This window comes from Panthera pardus, unplaced genomic scaffold, assembly GCF_024362965.1.
Source record: "Panthera pardus isolate Hobbes unplaced genomic scaffold, ASM2436296v1 HiC_scaffold_7, whole genome shotgun sequence".
Lineage (NCBI taxonomy): Eukaryota > Metazoa > Chordata > Mammalia > Carnivora > Felidae > Panthera > Panthera pardus.
Window position 1 is genome coordinate 32,424,459 of NW_026527002.1, and position 19,873 is coordinate 32,444,331.

The 19,873-nt window shown below is 36.6% G+C and overlaps 1 protein-coding gene across 8 annotated transcripts in view; it reads left to right on the forward strand.

Moving 5' to 3' along the window:
* Window positions 1-19,873, forward strand: part of RALYL (RALY RNA binding protein like) — a 708,789-nt gene that overhangs the window by 488,117 nt on the left and 200,799 nt on the right. Inside the window, exon 1 of one of the 8 annotated variants that reach the window (XM_019453373.2) lies at window positions 7,739-7,887. The exons of the other annotated variants lie outside the window; for them this stretch is intronic. Coding sequence (XP_019308918.1) covers window positions 7,851-7,887 — 37 coding nt within the window. The 5' untranslated portion in view covers window positions 7,739-7,850. Of the gene's footprint in view, window positions 1-7,738; window positions 7,888-19,873 lie in introns of those variants that run through there. 8 annotated transcript variants of the gene reach the window in all.

Here is a 19,873-nt window from a genome sequence, read left to right on the forward strand (position 1 = left end):
AATTCCTTTCTCACATAGCTGGTTCAAGATTAAATAAAACAATATAAGTAAAATCTTTGGCACTAACTAATCACTTAATAATTAATTCTGTAATAAATATTACAGAAGTCAAATATGATTCCATTTGACTTCTGGAATTAATCGATGAACTATTTTCAATTAAAATTTCTCATATGTATGTATGTTGCCTGCATTATGAAACTAATGTTGGTCAACCGTACAGGTGATGACATAAAATTAAAATGTTTGGTCCTAACCACAATGTAGTATACTCTTCAAAGCAGAAAATCATATAGTAAAGCGCTAAATCCTGTGAGTCAGGCTTTTTTAGCATAATGTACTTATTCTCTGCCTCATACCAATAAGAATTTGAGGTGACTTACCCCTTGCTTATACTCCACTACCACATATATCCAATAAAGTATAATTTTATATAGATAAAATACAGCAGAAGAAAAAATAGAATAGAAAGATAAGGCCAGATGCTCTCGTTCAAAAGCAAGAAAGAAGAGAGGGCAAGTTTGATGGAAGAAGTTGACTGAGATAAAAATTGACTGGAAAAAGAGAAGGGCAATGCTCTGGGGAATCAAACATTTGTGCAAGAGGGCATTTAGAACTTTATTTCTCGTGAACATTTGCTACATTTTGCCTTCCTCTGCCTCAGGTGCCGCTGCTGGTCACCACCCTTACCCTTTATCTTCTTTGCTTCTTTTTTTTTTTAATTTTAAATATTTTATTATTTTTTGAGAGAGAGACAGAGTATGAACTGGGAGGGGCAGAGAGAGAGGAAGACACAGAATCCGAGGCAGACTCCAGGCTCTGAGCTGTCAGCACAGAGCCCGGCACGGGGCTCGAACTTATGAACCATGAGATCATGACCTGAGCCAAAGTTGGAAGCTTAACCAACTGAGCCACCCAGGCACCCTTCTTCTCTGCTCCTTTAAAGATCTTTCCTAACTAGAGTCTGGCCACTGAAGTATGGTTCATCCTCTAAGCACCCTGGACACTGTTTTGCTAGGTGGCCCTACAACTTACAACTCTATGGTTTTTAAGATAGGAAGATAATGGGTAAATAGGAAATGATAGACAGATAGATGACAGATGATAGATAGATAGATATGATAAAGCATATATAATTCTTATTTTGTAAATTCTATTACAGTGAAATTCTACACATTATGTTCACAATCATGGAAAGCATTATGATTTTAAGGATGTTTCAATGTCTCACCATTATTTCTTATTCTTTATAAACTCATAAGAATCCCTTCATCTCAGAACACAGTGAAGATGCTAGGTCTGAGACAGAGTTTTAAGCTACTGAGGAAGTGTTTTTCATCAATAAAACACCGCCAGGGACCATGGTAGGGCAATTCCTCCACACCATGCCCATGTCCCGTAAACTCTATTATTGTGTTCATAGGTCTGTGAGGTAATTTGTTACAGACATATTACCCTGTATGTGGTTATCGCCCCTCTGAGACTTTGTACTTTTTAGATCTAGGATTGCTACATTTTCAGTGTGTAACAGTCAACATTTGTTAAAATATGTTGAAGTGAGATAAACTATTTACACAGGCATAAATACCTTACTTCATACTTCCAGTTACAATCCGTAGGAAGTTCAAGGTTAATTTTATTGCTTATGTTTTAGTCTTCTTAAAAAAAATCTTTTAGTGGGGCACCTGGGTGGCTCAGTCAGTTAAGCGTCTGACTTCGGCTCAGGTCATGATCTCATGGTCTGTGAGTTCCAGCCTCGCATTGGGCTCTGCCCTGACAGCTCAGAGCCTGGAGCCTGCTTTGGATTCTGTGTTCTCTCTCTCTCTCTCTCTCTCTCTCTCTCTGCCTCTCACCTGCTCATGCTCTGTTTCTGTCTCTCAAAAAATAATAATAAATAAACATTAAAAAAATTTTTAAAAATCTTTTAGTAACCATTAAATATTTGGGCCCACCCAAAGGATGTGATTAAAAAGATAGAATACCACTAGCCTCGAGAAAATGCAAATAAATTTATTCAAATATGAATGGGAAAAGAAGACCACTAAGAAGATAAAACTAAGGCTGAATAATCAGATTTAAGCTATAAGGAAAGAATGATGAAACTAAGACAAGATGGAATGGAAACTGTATACAGAAAAGGAAGTAGGCAAAAGCAAGATTCTCAAAAACAATTACCACTAAAGAGATTCAGTAAAAATAAAATCAATTGTAGGGTGAGTTATAAAAGAGAAACATTTAACTGTGTTGAATACTTTTAAGTATTAAAATACTTTTAAAATTTACTGATTTCAAAGATTTTTTTGATATTAGACCATAAGAAACTGGAGAAGGTCCAAAGAAATGGATAAAACCTTAGTAATACAATCCTATTGTAGTTTACAAAAAAATCTTAGAAAAGTCTTCTCCAGATACGTAAAAAACATTTAATGAACCAAACTGAGGAATTTACAATTGACTTGTTTGTCAAGTACAAACAGGCAAGTATAAAGAAACATCATTTTTGGAAATTTTCCCTTCATTTGAACCTATATTACAAATGAAAACTTGGATGAAACATTAGGAAGTTTTATGTTTTCTCTGATTAAAAAAAAGAACAGTGATAAATCTATTAGTAAAGGGAGGTACTAGGTAAAATGACAAGAAAATTTTTTAACATGATAGCCACTCAATATTTTAATTAATAGCTATTTTTAGATTATCCACCAACAGAAGAGCACTTGACTCTGGGCAAAGAGATATGGATCCAGTTCCAGAACATTAGGCAAGACAGCAAATCATTTGATATAGACATGTACAGAGAATGCAGATATATTTTCTTAAATTGTTGAAACGATGGGTCAGTGATTGTGCTGTGGTTGAAAATGCTTGGATGTTATCCATGAAAGTACCTGAGCAAAGGACTTTCATCAAGAATTTTTAGAGACTGTACCAGCAAGGAGATGTTTTAATAAAGAAGGCAGAGCTCATATCTGAGGGGAGAAAAGGCAGAGTTCCCACAGGGACAGCTGATGTGCCTGAGGGACAGGTAGAGAAGATCCTCATCTGTACATTGTGCTGTAGACTGACAAGAATGACAAAAGAGAAGGTGAATTGTGGGTAACTTTCTGTGAAAACCTGAGAAACACTGACCAAAGGAAAGTTGAGGTATCACTCATATCAATTAAGGAAATAATTTCAGAGTAGAGAGTTCAGAGGGAGAAGCTCCAGGCTAACTCCGGGAGTCCTGGATTGAAGCCCCTGCTGCAAGTACAGGGTTCAAGGTGCTTGAGGTCATGCCCCTCAGTTCCCTTCGGTTTCCAGTCTGGCAAATTTGTCAGAGCTCTCTGTTTCAGACCAGACATCTGTAAATGAGGAATTCTGGCAACTTAACTTTTTACACCTCTTTGGTTTTACCATTGTATTGTTCTAGTAATTCTCCGAAATATAAATATCATGCAGTTCAAGTTAAATATTTCTGCACAGTTCACATACTAAGTCTGATAAATTTCTTAAAAGTTTTATCAAAATTAACACATATTATCATTGTTACTTATTTTTTCCTTCCAAGTGCTTATTTAAATTCCAGTTTGTTAATGCACCGTGTAATAGTAGTTTCAGGCGTAGGATTTAGTGATTCATCACTTACATACATATTGTAATTTTTAAACCAGATAAGGAAATCAGAACGTCTGGATGGGCTAATAATGTGATACTCTTGGTGTTCTTTAAATCTTCTTTCAGTGTCTTATTTGGAGGAAAGGATGAGGGCTGGGGTAGCAAGAGGAAAGGTGGGTGAGGTGACATGAGAGAGAAAGAGAAGAGAAAGAGAAAGTCCCGAGCAGTCCACTGTGCTTCTGAATGTGGATGTCCTTGCCAGCAGCCAAAGCCCTGCAGTTAATTGCATTCACCCCTCTGAGAATTTAAACACCACTATTTGCTATGGAAATAAGTCTCTGTGGGTTCTCCCACCCTTGTTGCCTAAAGAGCTACCAAAAGTATCCCTTCAACCTTACATGCATGACATGTTATACTGCATCGGCTCCAGAGAAAGATCAACTAGTTCAAAGCAGGGCATTACCTCTTGTTCTCCGTGAGACTTTAGTCAGAACACTTAATCTCTCAGCCTTATCTTGCTAAACATCAAAAAGGGCAAAAACAACAACAACTATAATAATAATAGTAATAGGAGGAGGAGGAGGAATCCATCCTAGGGTTGTTTTTATATTCAGTGAGTAATCCTGTAAAACTCTGAGAAGACAGCCTAACACCTAATGTGCACTCCCTAAATGAATGTTAGCTCTCATTAAACCACAGTGTTCATTCCGTGTGACGAGTTCCAGCAAACATCGTTTTCTTGATTTCAATACACTACTAGTGACATTATAACGACACTTCTACATAAGTCTTTTCCAGCAGCTACCCTGTGCATTGTCCCTTATTCAGTCCTAAAATCATATCTATCTTACAATAAAATAATCTCAACACAACTATGTAAGCCATGCAGTGTCCCTGAATATTATCTGCACCTGCCCTCGTCTGGGGAAAGCTTACTCGTTTCTAAAAGGAAGGTAGGGGTAGCTAAGTAATAGAATTGCAAAGATTATGAGACACGATGTGTACTCAGCACAGTGCTTTATACACAGCACACAGTACTTCTTTTCCTCATTCTGACACACACCCACACCCACACCCACCCACACACACACACACAATACACACATTCTTTCTTTCTGTGTTTCCTTCCTCCCTCCCTCTCTTCTTTCCTCCCTCCCTTCCTCCAACCCTCCCTTCTTTCCTTCCTTCCTTCTTTCCTTCTGGTTATTCTTTTATGTTAAAATGTGTCTTCCCTTACTTTGCCAGGAACTTTTATTTTTTAGATAGTTCCTTCCCTGAAAAGAAGAAAGACGTTGATAGAATCGTTTGATTTTAGATGATAAATCATCCTTCCCAATTTATCAACACATTAAATTTGTATTGTAAATACGGAATATAAAGATTGAGTCCATTACAGGAAATTATGTTGCAGGGAATAGAGAGATGTTTTATAAAACAAGCACTGCTTCTTTTGACCTCTGACATTATAGGCATAAAGCTGATTTTGAAGGTAAAACAACTGCATTTAGTCTGGATTCTTGAAGAGTGTAGGAAAGAAAGAATGAGATGCCTGGACCTGTCTTCTCTCTTTAACCGCTTTTTTTTTTGTTCCGTGTGTCCACATTCCTCCTCCCTATTCTTGTGGCTGCAAGTTTCCCAGCCAATACCTTCTCCTCTCCCTCAGCCACTTCATATTCCTACCTGTACTGCAACATGGTACTCATGAAGTTGGTCTTAATTCATCAGGAATATTTGAGGTCCCCAACTTTGATGGTTTGAAGCATGAAACACAGATAGAAGTCAAAGAGTGGATGGATGCCTCTGTATTCCCTGTGGTAAGAAAAGTAATGCAGGAAAAGTGTTGACAAGATGAAAATCCCTACATGGAACTAAGAAAGTCAACCCTGTTACAAGGTTGAGAGTGCAAAGGTGTACCAAACATTGATGAGTGTCAGTCAGGATTCTTGTTTTAATGTGTATCTATGTCTGTGTGATGAGTGAAGCTGGGTCAGGAGTTGTGGTGTGTGTACATGAATTTAATTAAATTGTTACATGGTCTTTACAAAAATTGTTCCGATTGATATTAATTACAGATAATACAGAATAATGTGAAGAGAAAAACTAATTTGATTGTGTAATATAATAATGTTAAAATTAATACCATTCATGTCATGATATCATTAAGCTATTTCTTCTTAATAATCACCAATGACATGTTTATTCATATCATAGATATGTATACATGTATGTCAGACAAACTTTTAATTTTGTTTGCTTATAAGAGATTTTTATGGTTTATTGGCCAGATGGCATGAATAATTTTTATAAAGGAGAACTTGCTTCGTGGTTGTGACTTTGTTTCATAAATTTATAATTTATCTTCACACCTCTAAGTATATACAATTTCATTCAAAACAGTGAACTCAGGACCAAAATATAGACATGAAATGACTAGTATTTGCATTAAGTAAGAAAGTAACTTTAGTCAATTAGCATGAATTTGACTATTGTCCAAATTTACTGGAAAATAATCTATAGTTGTATTGTATTTATTATTTAAATTAGTTTATACAGAGCCCTTTATTCAGCAAGTATTTACCGAAAGCCTACTTTATATCAGGCACTGATATGCCCTGTGGATATATATCTCTGAAAAAAGAAAGCCCTGTTCTCTGAAAGCTAATGTTCTAATAGGCAGAGACAGAAAAACAAGTAAATACAGACTATATCAGGTGATTATAAAGTGCTATGGAGAGAAGCAGGTAAAGGCTGTGGAATATAAGGTGTATTACATCTCAGTAAGAAAAGGCCTATTTATTGAAAATTTTAATATCACTATTAGAGAAAACACAAGGAAAATCCTCCTGGTGTTCCATAACTGACCATTTCTTATATGAAAATACAACCATAGTGGTCTTTGACAAAGAATCTTACTAAATACTACAGCTTGTTAGTCAAAAGTCAAGAAACTGGACAGGAATACTATTTTAAAAAAACTGCCTAAATGCTATTCTTGATATCTGTGATCATGAAATATAGTAATTACTTAAATGTAAAAATATTCTTGACATTGAAACAATCCTTCTACTAAGAATTATGGAGTTGATATCACCTCCTATCAATAAGTAGACTGAGTTTGTTAACACTGGAAAAGAATTTTGGCAGTTGAAAATGTCTTCTGCTTTTAGCTGGAAGATGAAGCTTAATGTATAATCAGGAAGTCTTATTACATAGAAATTATTCACTGGTGGATAAATCCTCTGTATTCTAAATAAATCTGCTTTTCAAACACCCTAATTAGCACATGGAGGAGATTTGAAATCATACACAATTTTGGAGTGGTTGGGAGAGGTAGCACTCCTGAGTTTCTGCTGGGTGCCAGGCAGTGCTCAGCACAGAGAGTACAAGGTTTATGAAGACAAAGCTTCCATGCTGCCCAGTTGACAGTGTGCAATGTGTTCAGATAAGGATATGCCCACAATACTGTGAAAATAGAGGTCTGAGGACAAAAATGAGGCAGGAAGGATGAAGGTGGGGGAAAGATTCGTGAAAAGCTCCTTTCAGGAGGGGACACATAGCACATAGCACATAGGGGATACCTAGCACATAGTAGGCACTCACTGAGCCTGAGACCCTATTGAGTGCCCCTTCAATTCTAGGCCTGGGGAAATGATGTAAAAACATTACAACTCTTGCACTGCCTGAGACGCAGTCTGTTTGGAGAAATAGACCGAACTAAAAGTGATAATTGCTTTAATAATTGAACATGCAAAGTGCATTGAGAGCTCAGAGAAAGAATTTAGAAGAGTTTCAAAAATAAAATACACATCTAAGCACTATAGGGTGGCTGAAAGACATATGAACCCAAAGGATAGTTTTTGCTTTCTATAAATATCAAACATGGGTTTTTATATTTCCTATTTATATTTTCAGTTTTACTGTTCTTGTTAAATACACGAATCTGTTCTTAATTCAACATTGCTTCAAGCACAGCACTTTAATAGTGCAGATTTTATTAGAGAACTTAACTGATACCAGTTGGGGGGAGGTGAAGGAAATACAATTTCCTCTAGAAGATTTGCATTAGATAGAGTAGTTACAGGCTGTAGCATCTCCCCTGTAATTTTATGAGAATGGTATTACCCTGGCTTTCACTGTGTGATTGCTGGTTACCTTCTGTCAGTGAGCAACAGTCTTACTGCAAAGCAGGAGCCCAACCGGTCTCTTTGTCTCCGTGGTCAAAGCAATTACTTCTTAGAAAGTCGGATTTTTTCAGGATGACCATGTACAGAAGCAAACGCAGACATCAGAGATGTAAGTAAATTCTGACCCAACTTTTTCATATGACTGTAGTGGGAGAAACATACTTGATTCCTTAAAAGACTAATCATGACTTCTTCAGATCTATCCTGGTAGTAGAAAAAATATTGTAGCTTTTTTCTCTCTAACCTTTATCTATCCCTGTTACATGCTTGGAAAATGTTGGGGGGAGAGGGGATAATTCACTTGTTACTATGGAAACCTTTGGAAAGGTTTACAAAATCAACAGAGAAACAGATCAAATGGAATTTCAGTCTAGCTCAGCAGCCTTCATTCAGGCATGATCACTAGATAGTTCTCTCTCTCTCTTTTTTCTTTTCCTTTCCTTTCCAGAAGTGGTAGATTTCCTTTCCTAGAAGTCTATTGAAAGGTTTGGGAAGCTAGCCTAAAACTTCTATTTATTTATCCAATTTCAATTATAACTCTTGGGAGAAATAAAACAGTTCAGAACAGAGGGAGAGAGTTAATTGTGAATGACAAGCTGAATATGTAACAGGGTATTCATTGCCAAACTTCTTGGTCCGGAGCACATTTGGAACATAATTCGCTACAGGCACCACTTTAAAGGGTTAAAAGGAGTCATTTGTAATCTACCCCAAAGGAATTGATTCTGACTGAAAAGGAGCAGCACAGTTACCCTGGCCTAAAGTCCAGAACAAAGATGATTATGTTACTGAAAGCCATTAGGTTTAGCTAAAAACCAAAGTCTTATAATAAAACTGTGTTTTATGGTAAAGCAATATGCCTGCCATGAAAAGCTTTCCAATCACCTCTCTCTAGTAAGCTCAGTTCGTTACCACTTCATCTTCCCTATTGTCTAAAGTAAATTTTCCCATATTCAGCCCAGTGTTTCTGATCACTGACTCTGTTTACCACCTTAGACAGGTAACTACAACTTGTTCTTTAGTCGAAGTCTGTACTTTTTCATTATTCCTTATGATGTCTTTAGACGTTATTAAATATTATAAAATACAGAAAGACTATCGACAACACTTACTCTATCAAAAGGCCAAAATGTGATAGAAATGTAATATTTTTTTAGTGTGATAATGTTTTGGGTCTATTTCCACCTGAGCCCGGAACACTAACATTTCTCTTGTTCAAAGAAGTTTTATGCACCACAGAAAGCTCTGAGGGCCGGGACTGCCAGTTTGATTTTCTGTGCCTGATTGCCTTTTGATGCCTCTCTTCCTTGTGACTGAGAAATAACATAGGATAACTGTTACTTGTTTCTTACAAAAATGATTGGTGCAAAGTCTACAAATACATTGCTGATTAATTTCCTTGTGATTTCCTCCCACAAGAATGAATCTAAATTATGCATGTACTTTAAGACCGTCCTGCGCCTTTACTCCTGTATCTTTTATACACCCCCTCATTTTTTTCCATGTAGGCAATCATCACCTTAATGCACATGGCAAATAAAAGATTATAGACAAATTGTACTGAGTCTCTCCTTTAAGATGTGCTTGCTGAAGTCTGCGATTAAGCAGCAGGAAGAAATTGTGAATTACATGAGACAAGTCAGAAGATGTATAATTATACAGGGATGAACACAGTAGGGTGTACTAAATGGTTTACTTAAAAAAACATCGAATGTATTACTTATGTTTAATTGTATCTGTTAGCTATGTTATACTGCATCAACTGTTTCTATATTCTAATCATACAAAATATTGGAGAGCAGGAATATAATAAAATTAAAGTATATAGAAAGGTTAGCAATAAAAGCAAATAGAATCCTTAAATGAATTTCTATCTTACACTAATAATATTTGCAGAAGTGGAAAGTAATGCAATTGTTTGCTATCCAATGGCTATATAAAAATATTGAATTATCCCTTCACCAAAATCCTGTGCATTTCCATTTTCAATCATATCTTTTATGTGTGTGTGTTTGATGATGTAAAAGGCATAAACTAGCCTCAAGGCAATTGTAATCCAATTAAGGCAATAATTGCACACTTAACAAAATCTCAATGTGAGAAAGAAGGCAAGTGTTCTTATGATTTTCTTTAAAATTGAGAAAGTACATAAATAAACTTTCTAATTTCCTCATTCCCTAAAGACTTACTGTACTATCCTTTAGTGGAAATAATGCAACTTTCTTTTAGAGGACCTGGTGAGAGGAATAGGTGAGGCGCATGTGGCTGTGCTAGGGGTTTGAAGAGAGGGAGTGAGCGAGCCAGAATATTGGTAAAAGACATTTTAAAGTGTAAATGACACTAAGCCTTTGAAAATTCATGTGGGACTTTGAAATCCATTCCTCACTCGTGTCTAAATTGGTTATTTATAATTCCCCACAGAGGTGAAGGAAAGGGAGGGAAGGGTACTCTTTTCCATGCTTCTGGTGAAGCAGTAACTGTGGAAAATGGAACAGCTTCAGTGTTCATTCAGGTAGCAGGTCTTACCTGTGCGCAACTGCATAATGACTTTCAATTAGATACAGAATTTGTTGCGTGGTAATAAAAAAATGTTCGCATATGTCGAACGTTGATTTTGCCAGAGCCAGACAGGTAGAAACCACTTTAAGGGACTCTAATATATGTAAACCGGTTTTTACACATTAGGTGGAGGAAAGAATCATCATTACTGTAAATAACTTTGTTCTTTAGTGTTTAGACATAGAATTTTTTTCATGCATACTATATCAATCTATTGGGGTGTGCAGTTTATGTTTAAGTTTTCAAAATGTTATAGTATGTATAAAACAATGTATACTTACGACCTCCCTTGTCAAAGTTCCAAATGACCTTGAGCAAACATATTGTTTTAGTTTTTGAAAGAGACATAGAGATAAATTCTTGAAGATGAATATGTTTTTTAAATACAGACTCAGAGAAAAACTAGAGTAGGATCCATATGCTATTAGATACTGAATTTTGAAAATACCACAACCCCCATACCACAGCAAAGAGAACAGTGTACATCTGATTTTAAGTGTGTAACATTTCATCTTATTTTACCAAATAGGAACAGATGTTCATTTTTGATTACTAGTGATATTTTTGGGTGCTTATCCATCTTATCCATCCCATTATGGAAATGCTTAATGAGATCACTTCAGGAACCTGAATACTAGCCATAGTCCTCTACCTGTAATCTTGGCCAATATCTATTATCTCTATGGGTTGCAATTTCTTTTTCTATAACATTAGCAGACTGTGCACAGATGTTTTCTGAGGTATCTTCAATCTCTAACCCTCAGAGTTTCCACAACATAGACCTCATCATGTAATTCTCCTACTCATTTTATGGGTTCTTGTTGCCTAGACTGTGGCTCTGGGCTCATGTGCTCCAAATCCATGTGACCATGGATTTACTGCAAGAGGCCCTAAAATCCATATAAATATTAACCATTGCCTGTATAATGGTGATAAAAAGTGTATATATATATATATATATATATACACCTATGTGTGTATCTCCCATGTATGTTTTTACAACATATATACACACATACTATTTTTTTTGCTTCTAAAGTGACATGTTTAATTAAATAAAATGTATTGAAAAGATGGTACTAAATTTGTAATGGCTTTTAATGCCATATATCTTATATGATTTTTCAACCAATTATATCACATAGGGGTTTTGTTATGTTTCAATGTTTTGAAGAAGTGTTTTCATATTCCCAAATGTTAGGAATCACTGAACCGGTAAATGAAATACAAACATGACCTTATAAACACATATTTACATCACTGTCACTCACTGCCTACTTTTCCTTGATAGCACTTTGTTCTAGCCTTTATCAGGCTACTGAATCATCCACAAAATTCACTATAGCTTCTCTTATATCTGTGTTTTTGCCCATACATCTTCCTGTTGATGGATAGTCCTCACCAGCATCTTCATGTGTAGAAATCATCTCTAGTCAAGGGTTCACTCAAATGTCAAATCCTTCATGAAGGTCTCTTCAGTTTCCACATCAATTTTATCCTTTTCTTCTCTCTTTTCAGATGCTATTTGATAATTTTATTTATACTTCCTATGTTCTATCTGAGGTTTTTTCTTGTAAGGTACCTTTAGTTCTTGTTGAAGTATTCTCAGAGCATGATGCAATGCTTTGTCCATAACAATGCATAGCCATCGTGTGAAACTCATTCATTTAAAGAAATATGTATTGATCACCCGTTATATTACAAAGTTCAAGACAAAGGTGACAAACAAAAAATTACATAATATGCTGTGTGATGCTAAGTACTATAGTGAAAAATAGTGCAAGCAAAAGGGAAGGGGAATTTTTGAAGGTAGGTTGGAGAACTGCTATTTTCTATAGGGTAGTCAGGAAAAGCCACTGTGATTAAGATGACATTTACTCAGACCTGAAGGAAAAGAGGGAACAAACTCTGCTTCTTCCTGGAGAGTTCCAGACAGAAATAACATGTGCAAATTCTCTGGGGTAGCTGGGATATTAGAGGGCCACAAAGGAGGCAATAGAGAGTTAATGAAAAGATAGGAGATCCAAAAAGCATTGAGGCATTGGATGGATGGAGTAAGACACAGAATTAAAGTAAACAATATTTTTTATTTGTAACTGAATTTGTATATAATGCATGTTAACTTTTAGAAACACTATCCATACTTCTAAGTGACTCTTGCATTACTTTTATTAAAATGAAAATGATAAAAAAAAGTTATTTTAAAAAGCATTACATTTCATACTAGGCAAGACATCCAATTGTTAATTGAAGGAGAATCAAATTGTGGTCATATAGACATCAGAAAAATTATTTGAACAAGAATATCTCTGATTTATCTTCCTGTAAATATCCTTGGATTATTAATTCTCTATATCTTTAAAATCATGCTATGAGAAAAAATAAATTCATAGTTTCATAGAATTGTAAGGCTTTTTAAAGTAGTTGCAGGAAGAAATAAGACTGCCGGCAGGTTTTTTTTTTTTAAGTTTATTTATTTATTTTGAGAGAGGGCCAGAGAGCGAGCAGGGAAGGGGCAGAGAGAGGGAGAGACAGAATCCAAGCAGGCTCTCCACTGTCAGCACAGATCCTGATGCGGGGCTCGAGCTCAAACCGTGAGATCATGGCCTGAGCCAAGATCAAGAGTCGGATGCTTAACTGACTGAACCACCCAGGCGCCCCTGCCAGTCTTGATGTAGAATTGGCATCTCAGTGGTCAAGATGGTTAATAGGTTTGATGTTCGATTATTGGAACATGAGTTGTCTTAGCTGTTGAATACATCTTTATTACTACATTTTATCTCATACAAATCTGTATTTTTTGAAATTCTTTATTACCAACTGGATATCAACGATAAAAATGGAGTCTTATTTAAAACAAATATTATATTGATACCTTATATAACTGTGAAGATAAAATTAATCATGACTCTTAATTCACAAATGATGACATTATTTATTACAGAATCATTTGAAGATTCATATGATCTACGTTTCAAAAAATTCTCTCAGTTTGCACTAAGAGTAAATAAATAAATAAATTGTGCTTGATAAGTAAAGCTCTCTGGAGGACACTATTAAGTTCAATCCTTTTTTCTCTATTGTTGATGCTGGTTTGGAATTCTGGTCCGACATCTGAAATTTCTGCAGTCTTTTTTCTCTCAAGTTTCTAATATGAATTCTGTAACTGATATGGATTGAGAACTTGTAACTTTGTACATTCCTCGTGGAATCATGTCCGCATGGATAGATTCAGGATTCTCTGATTATGCATGCCAAATGGGACCATAGTTACCAGTTTAAGATCAGAGATGTACAAAAGCTGACTAATAACACCCCTGATACTGATTGACCTTATATACAAATACATATTGGTCTGTCTCACATCCTTAATAATTTGATTTGCTTTTACAGGCTCCAGCCTGTGACTGGTTCCACCTGGAGGAATTCTTACTCAGTCTCTCCCTCTCCCTCCCTCTCTTCCTTTCTCTCTATGTCTCTGTCTCTGTCTCTCTCTCTCTCTGGTCCATGCGTTTTGTGTTTTGCAATGCTCCACAAAGTCAGAGGTCACTTTTGTAGAGGGTGATCATTTGTACATTTTCTTTTAACTTCTCTACTTTCAGAAAACAACTTGGCTATCCTACCTCCCCTACTCTTTTAGCTTCTCTCTTCTGAGAAGCTGTGCTGCATTTATATCTAGACCTACAAAAGAGCCATGACATTGACTCTGTCCCCAGTTGTTCACGTAAATGTTCTCTACTGAACGGCTGTGAAGATCATCAGAATTTTAGAAATTGCCTACCTCCTACCAAACATAAAATGTTTATTAAAAAAATTTGAGCTCTAACTTCATATGATTTTATGATTAGAATTTTGCTTATATCCAAGTAGAAAATGGGACAGCAGAAATGAATTAATAATACTACCAAAAACAATAAAAATAACATTTGACATCTATTTTATTCTTACTATATAGCCAGGTACTGTTTTAAGCATTTTGTTACACATGACTAATATAATTTCTGTAGTAGAGCTATAACTGAACATGTAAAAGCAATAATCTAGTAATCTATGGCACTTTTAATTTCCATTCCAATTTCAAATGTTATTTATAATTTTGATACTAATCTCTAGGAAATTGAACACAAGAAGTTAAATTGAAATATGTGTGTTGACCAGGGTGAAAGAATAAACTTATATGTCCCTTGAGGAAACAAAGAAATTAACTTCATAAAGCAAAATATATTGTTTGACCAATATTCCTGTTTTTTGAGTCCTATAAAAACAGAAAAAAATATCTTGAGGAAAAGTTTTACATATATATGCAAGTGAAATATTAACATATGAATACATTTGCCGTCTTTTCCGCAAAAGAAAAAAAGGTTTCCAGAACTTAGAAAATCGAAGTGCTCTGCAGTGATTTAGTAATTCACTGTGAGTAGTTACACACTTTTTGGTCTAGAACAGCTAAATTGTTTGGCATAACCTTTTGATTCATTTTCCTTTTTGTAGTTATTGATCTTCTTGGCATTATTTACTGAATTGCACTCCCATTCTGATTATGGACTTTCTGACACCTTTACTTATATAAGGCTACATTATATATGTGTTAATATTGACTCAAGGTCTTAATGGTCTTTTATCATTGACTTTATATTATCTTGAGAATTTCATTTATATTTAAAATAAAGATAAAATCCACATCTATTTTGTGAAACTCCTTATAGAGAGTGTGGCATATATATTTGTAATGCTTCATGCCCTCGGCTGCTTATCATTGGGAAGTGTTATATTTTATATTATATGATTCTTTTGACCCCTAGTGAACTTGAAACTGCCTTAGAGGAACAGCTGGATGTATTTCCTTAAATAAACACACATTGTTCTTCAAATTGCTAGTATCTGTCTTCTTAATAGGCTCCACAGGCAATGGGAATCTTGACTTTGAAGTCACCTCTACTGGGTTCATGTAGATATCTGACTATTTCATACCTTTTTTCCCTCTCATACTTGAATAGTATCTTTCAACTCAAGTTTGTCTTGAAATGTGCAGCATATAGCCATAACTTATCATTTACGTATACTCTGCGATTATAATATTTTTGATATTTTACTTTATATAATAACAATGCAATATAAAATAAAATATCAAAAATATACAGCACCTGTAAATGCATTACAGACTACCTGGAACATTTAATTCTGTCTAATTTATAGTGTCAGTAATTAATGAGAGGTTGGCTCACAAATAAAAATTCACTCACACAAAGTCAGAAACAATTTACTTTTAATTAGAATGCAAGGAAAAATTCATTTGCTTTTTCACTTCTGGTTTTGCTAAGGTAGCAAGGGGAAAATGGCCACTCAAATTTTAAGTGGTCAAAAAATTTTTCTTAGCACTGAATTTGTCCTCCCAGAACTATTTATACAAATCTAGCCTTTTTCAAATGATCATTTCTAGCAAAGATGATACCCCCAAATTTGACTAATGGGTATAGAATGTCCCAAAGAAGCTTTACCAATGACACAACATGAAGGTTTCTAGAATTTGTTTGTTGATTCACTATTTAGAGAGAAATACTTTTCAGATTAACAGACCAGTTTTCCAAACCAAGCTAGATTTTGAGAGAAGATTTGACTTGAATGAATGGGACAATTTATTTGAAATTGAAAGAAAAACAAATCATTTAAAATTATACTTTAAAAATATTCTTTGTTACTTGGATATTTAAGAAAGGAGTAAGCAAGCACAGGAACAAGATATTAAGACATTGTGTCATGAAGTTCATAAATATGTCTGTTGCTGAGATTTTCTTTTACGTTTGTGGAAATGGGTCTCTGGAAATTGGAATCATGCTAAGTTAACGAGTTCATTTATACTGAAAACAGTTGTCCATCAGGTTAAAATCAGTTGGAGTTGCTTTTGTCCTATGGAAACAGCCATCTAACATATTTAGTTGTTTGGGGAAGCTACGAATCGTTAGTAATACCATTTCTCCTAGATTACTACTGACAGTAATTAAATCAACAGTTGTACTAATTTACCATATACTTCAAGCCCAATTAAGTAAGACTTGCCTTGCTTATCTGGCTGTTAAAGGATGAAGGGGCTTGGGATCCAGAATTCTCAGTAAGTTGCCTGCATTATTAATTTTTGCCAACGTTGACTTAGGTTGCAGAGTATAATCAATATCTGTTGTAGGGTCCTCCAAGATGGTGGCATAAGAAATATCCTGAACTTCCCTCCTCTCACAGACATACCCACATCTACAGCTACATATGGATAATTTCCTTCTGGAAAAGATTGGAAAACTAGATCAATGCCCTCCACAACAAAGAATAAAAGGACAGCATCGAGACTGGTAGTGAGGCAGAGACATGGCCTTACAAAACCCCAGCTCCAGCACGGCAATACACAATAGGGAGAGATCTCACCAGACAGGCACTTCTCCCAGAGAAGCAATGTTTTGGTGCCCAATGTGTGACTTATATCAGAAAGATCTATACCGTCCCATGGGATCTATACCAGAAAGATGAGCTCCTGACCATCTGCCTTGGATAAGCAGTGGAACCAATGTCTGAGCATCCCCAAATGCTATAGGAAACTGAGATTTCTTGTGGAGAGCTTACATGTTGTCCTGTTTTACCTGAGACCCAAGGGGGGAAAAACCCAGCAGTTTGAAAAACACCTAAATTATATGTGAGGGAGATTCATTTGCTGGATCTGATATAGAGGCATCAGCTGGGCATGGGGCGGGGGGAGGGTGGACAATTGAGGTGCTCTCCAGAGATGGAGGTATTAGTGGATGCCATTGTTGCACTCCCCACATAGCTTAGTAGCATAAGTAGGCGAGAATGGCCATATCACCCTCCCACCACCTTGCTGGAACAGGTGAGGTGAGTGGTCATGGCACTTGCTGAGGCTGGAGAGCATGGAGACAGGTGCTTGGGACACTTCCCCACCACCTTGCTAAGACACGTGGTGAAAGGAGTCAGATCGTCCTTCCATTCATAGCCTAAAACCAGCATATACACAGACAGGGCTGTTCCTTGCCGCATTGCTGAAGCCTGTGAGCACATGCAGGCAAGACATTTTCCCACTGGCTTTAGGAAGGCTTCAGGAATGTGCCTGGCCCGCTACACTTTCCAGCTGCCTCACTAAAGCCAGCAGGTATGTGTGGTCTACACAGCAGATACCCCTGGATCACCTGGCCCTGGTGGTGAAGAGGGCTGGTGTCCCAGAGCCCTACAGGACTATAACAATCTGAAAGACAGCTCTTGGCAGGCCACCAATTCCAAGGCACTGCACAGACAGCAAACTGAAACAAGCTGTCTTCCTCTGAAAATGGCCTGTTTATTTAGTCTGGAGCTTCAGCCTGAGGGACAGGCTTCAAGTTTCCCACACATCTAGAGGCTAAGGAGGCAACCACAGGGAACATAAGCAGGAAGACACCATCCTTGCACATACCCTTGGCCTTGCTACAACCCAATGAGACTTCTCAGAAAGGAGCTTACATACTCACCTGGAGCCCTGATTTTGACAACTGTCACCCTGGAAACATCCAGGTCTCCTGGTGTGGAGGCCTACAGGTATTACAATTGCAGATCCACAGGACTATAAATATTTTCATATCTTAAAAGCTGCTGCCTGAGGGCTTGGCTTCCAGTCAGCCTGAAATTAGGTACATAATGAAATTCCTCCCCTTGACTTAGTAACAAGTCTTGGCACACCATCAACAATGAGGGTATATCAAGAATGAATCAGGCAGTTTAGACAATCACAAAGGTTCCCATGAGCTAGGGCAGGGTTGCGTGAGAAGGGTCATCATCTATACAAGGTCATGCCTTCAAGACTAAGAGAGATAACTGTTTCATTTAATACATGGAAACAAACAGTCAAGCAAAATGAGGAAACAGAAAAATATGTTCCAAACAAAAGAAGAAATCTTCAGAAAAAGATCCAAATGATATGGAGATAAGTAATCTACCTAGTAAAGAATTCAAAGTCATGTTCATAAAGATGCTCACCAAACTCAGCAGAAGAATAGAGGAACACAGTGATGACATCAACAAAGAGATGGAAAACATAACAAAGTCACAGAGTTGAAGAATACAATAACTGAACTGAAAAATGCACTGGAGGGGTTCAGCAGCAGACTAGATGAAACAGAAGTAGGGATTTGTGAGCTGGAAGACAAAGCAACAGAACTCATCCAGACCCAGCAGCAAGAAGAAGAAAACATTTTTTTAAGTTTATTTATTTATTTTGAGAGAGAGAGAGAGATAGAGAGAGCACGAGTGGGGATGGGTAGAGAGAGAGGGAGGGAAAGAATCCCAAGAAGGCTCTGCACTGTCAGCGCAGAGCCCAGTGCAGGGCTTGAAATCAAACCACAAGATCATGACTTGAGCTGAAATCAAGTGGCAGCACTTAACCAACTGAGCCACCAGGCACCCCAAAAAAAGAACTTTAAAAAATTGAAGATAACTAAAACAACATCAAGTGAAATAACATTCTCATTACAAGGATCCCAGAAGGAAAAGAAAGGGAAGAGGGGGCAGAAAACATATTTGAAGACATAATGTCTGAAAACTCTTAGAACCTAAGGAAGGAAACAGACATCCAGGGCCAGGAAGCACATAAATTTGGGTCCAGGAACCCAAAGAGAGCCACACCAAGACACATTACAATTAAGACATCCAAAGTTAGGAGAACTTGGGTGGCTCCGTTGGGTAAGCATCTGACTTCAGCTCAGGTCATGATCTCACGGTTTGTGAGTTTGAGCCCCATGTCAGGCTCTGTACTGACAGATCAGAGCCCGGAGCCTGCTTCAGATTCTGTGCCTCCCTCTCTCTCAGCCCATCCCCGACTCACACCATGTCTCTCTCTCAAGAATAAGTAAGCTAAATGGGGTGCTCTCCATTGTCGTTGTGATTTCTGGAGTGACAGGGAAAAAAGGGAAGGGAAGCATTCTCACCAGTCAGACCCAGAATTGTACTTCTTTGTCTGTCTTAGTCAAGGCATGCAACCTCATAACTCCAGTTGCCAACATTTTGCCAATATTATAAAAATAATAATAAAATAAAACCACAAAAGTTAAAGATAGAATCTTAAAAGCAGCAAGAGAAAAACAGTGTTAAGTGCAAAGGAAGTCCCATGAGGCTAACAGCAGATTTCTCGGCAGAAATGTTGCCATCCAGAAGGGAGTAGTAGCATGCCATATTGAAAGTGCTGAAAAAAAAAAAAATCTTCTAATCAAGAATATGCTACCCAGCAAGGTGATCATTCAGAATTGAAGGAGTGTTAAGAGTTTTTCAGACAAGTAAGAGCTAAAAGAGTTTATCACTCTTAAACCAGCCTTATAAAAAACACTAGGAGAGTTCTTTAAGCTGAAAACAAATGGCAGTAAATAATTACAAGAAAGCATACGAAAGTAAAAGCCTCACTAAAAAAAAGGTAAATATATAGTAAAAGTGGTGGATTAATCACTTATAAAGCTACTAAGAAGATTAAAAGATGAAAGTAGTAAAAATAACTATAACTACAATAGTTAGTTAAG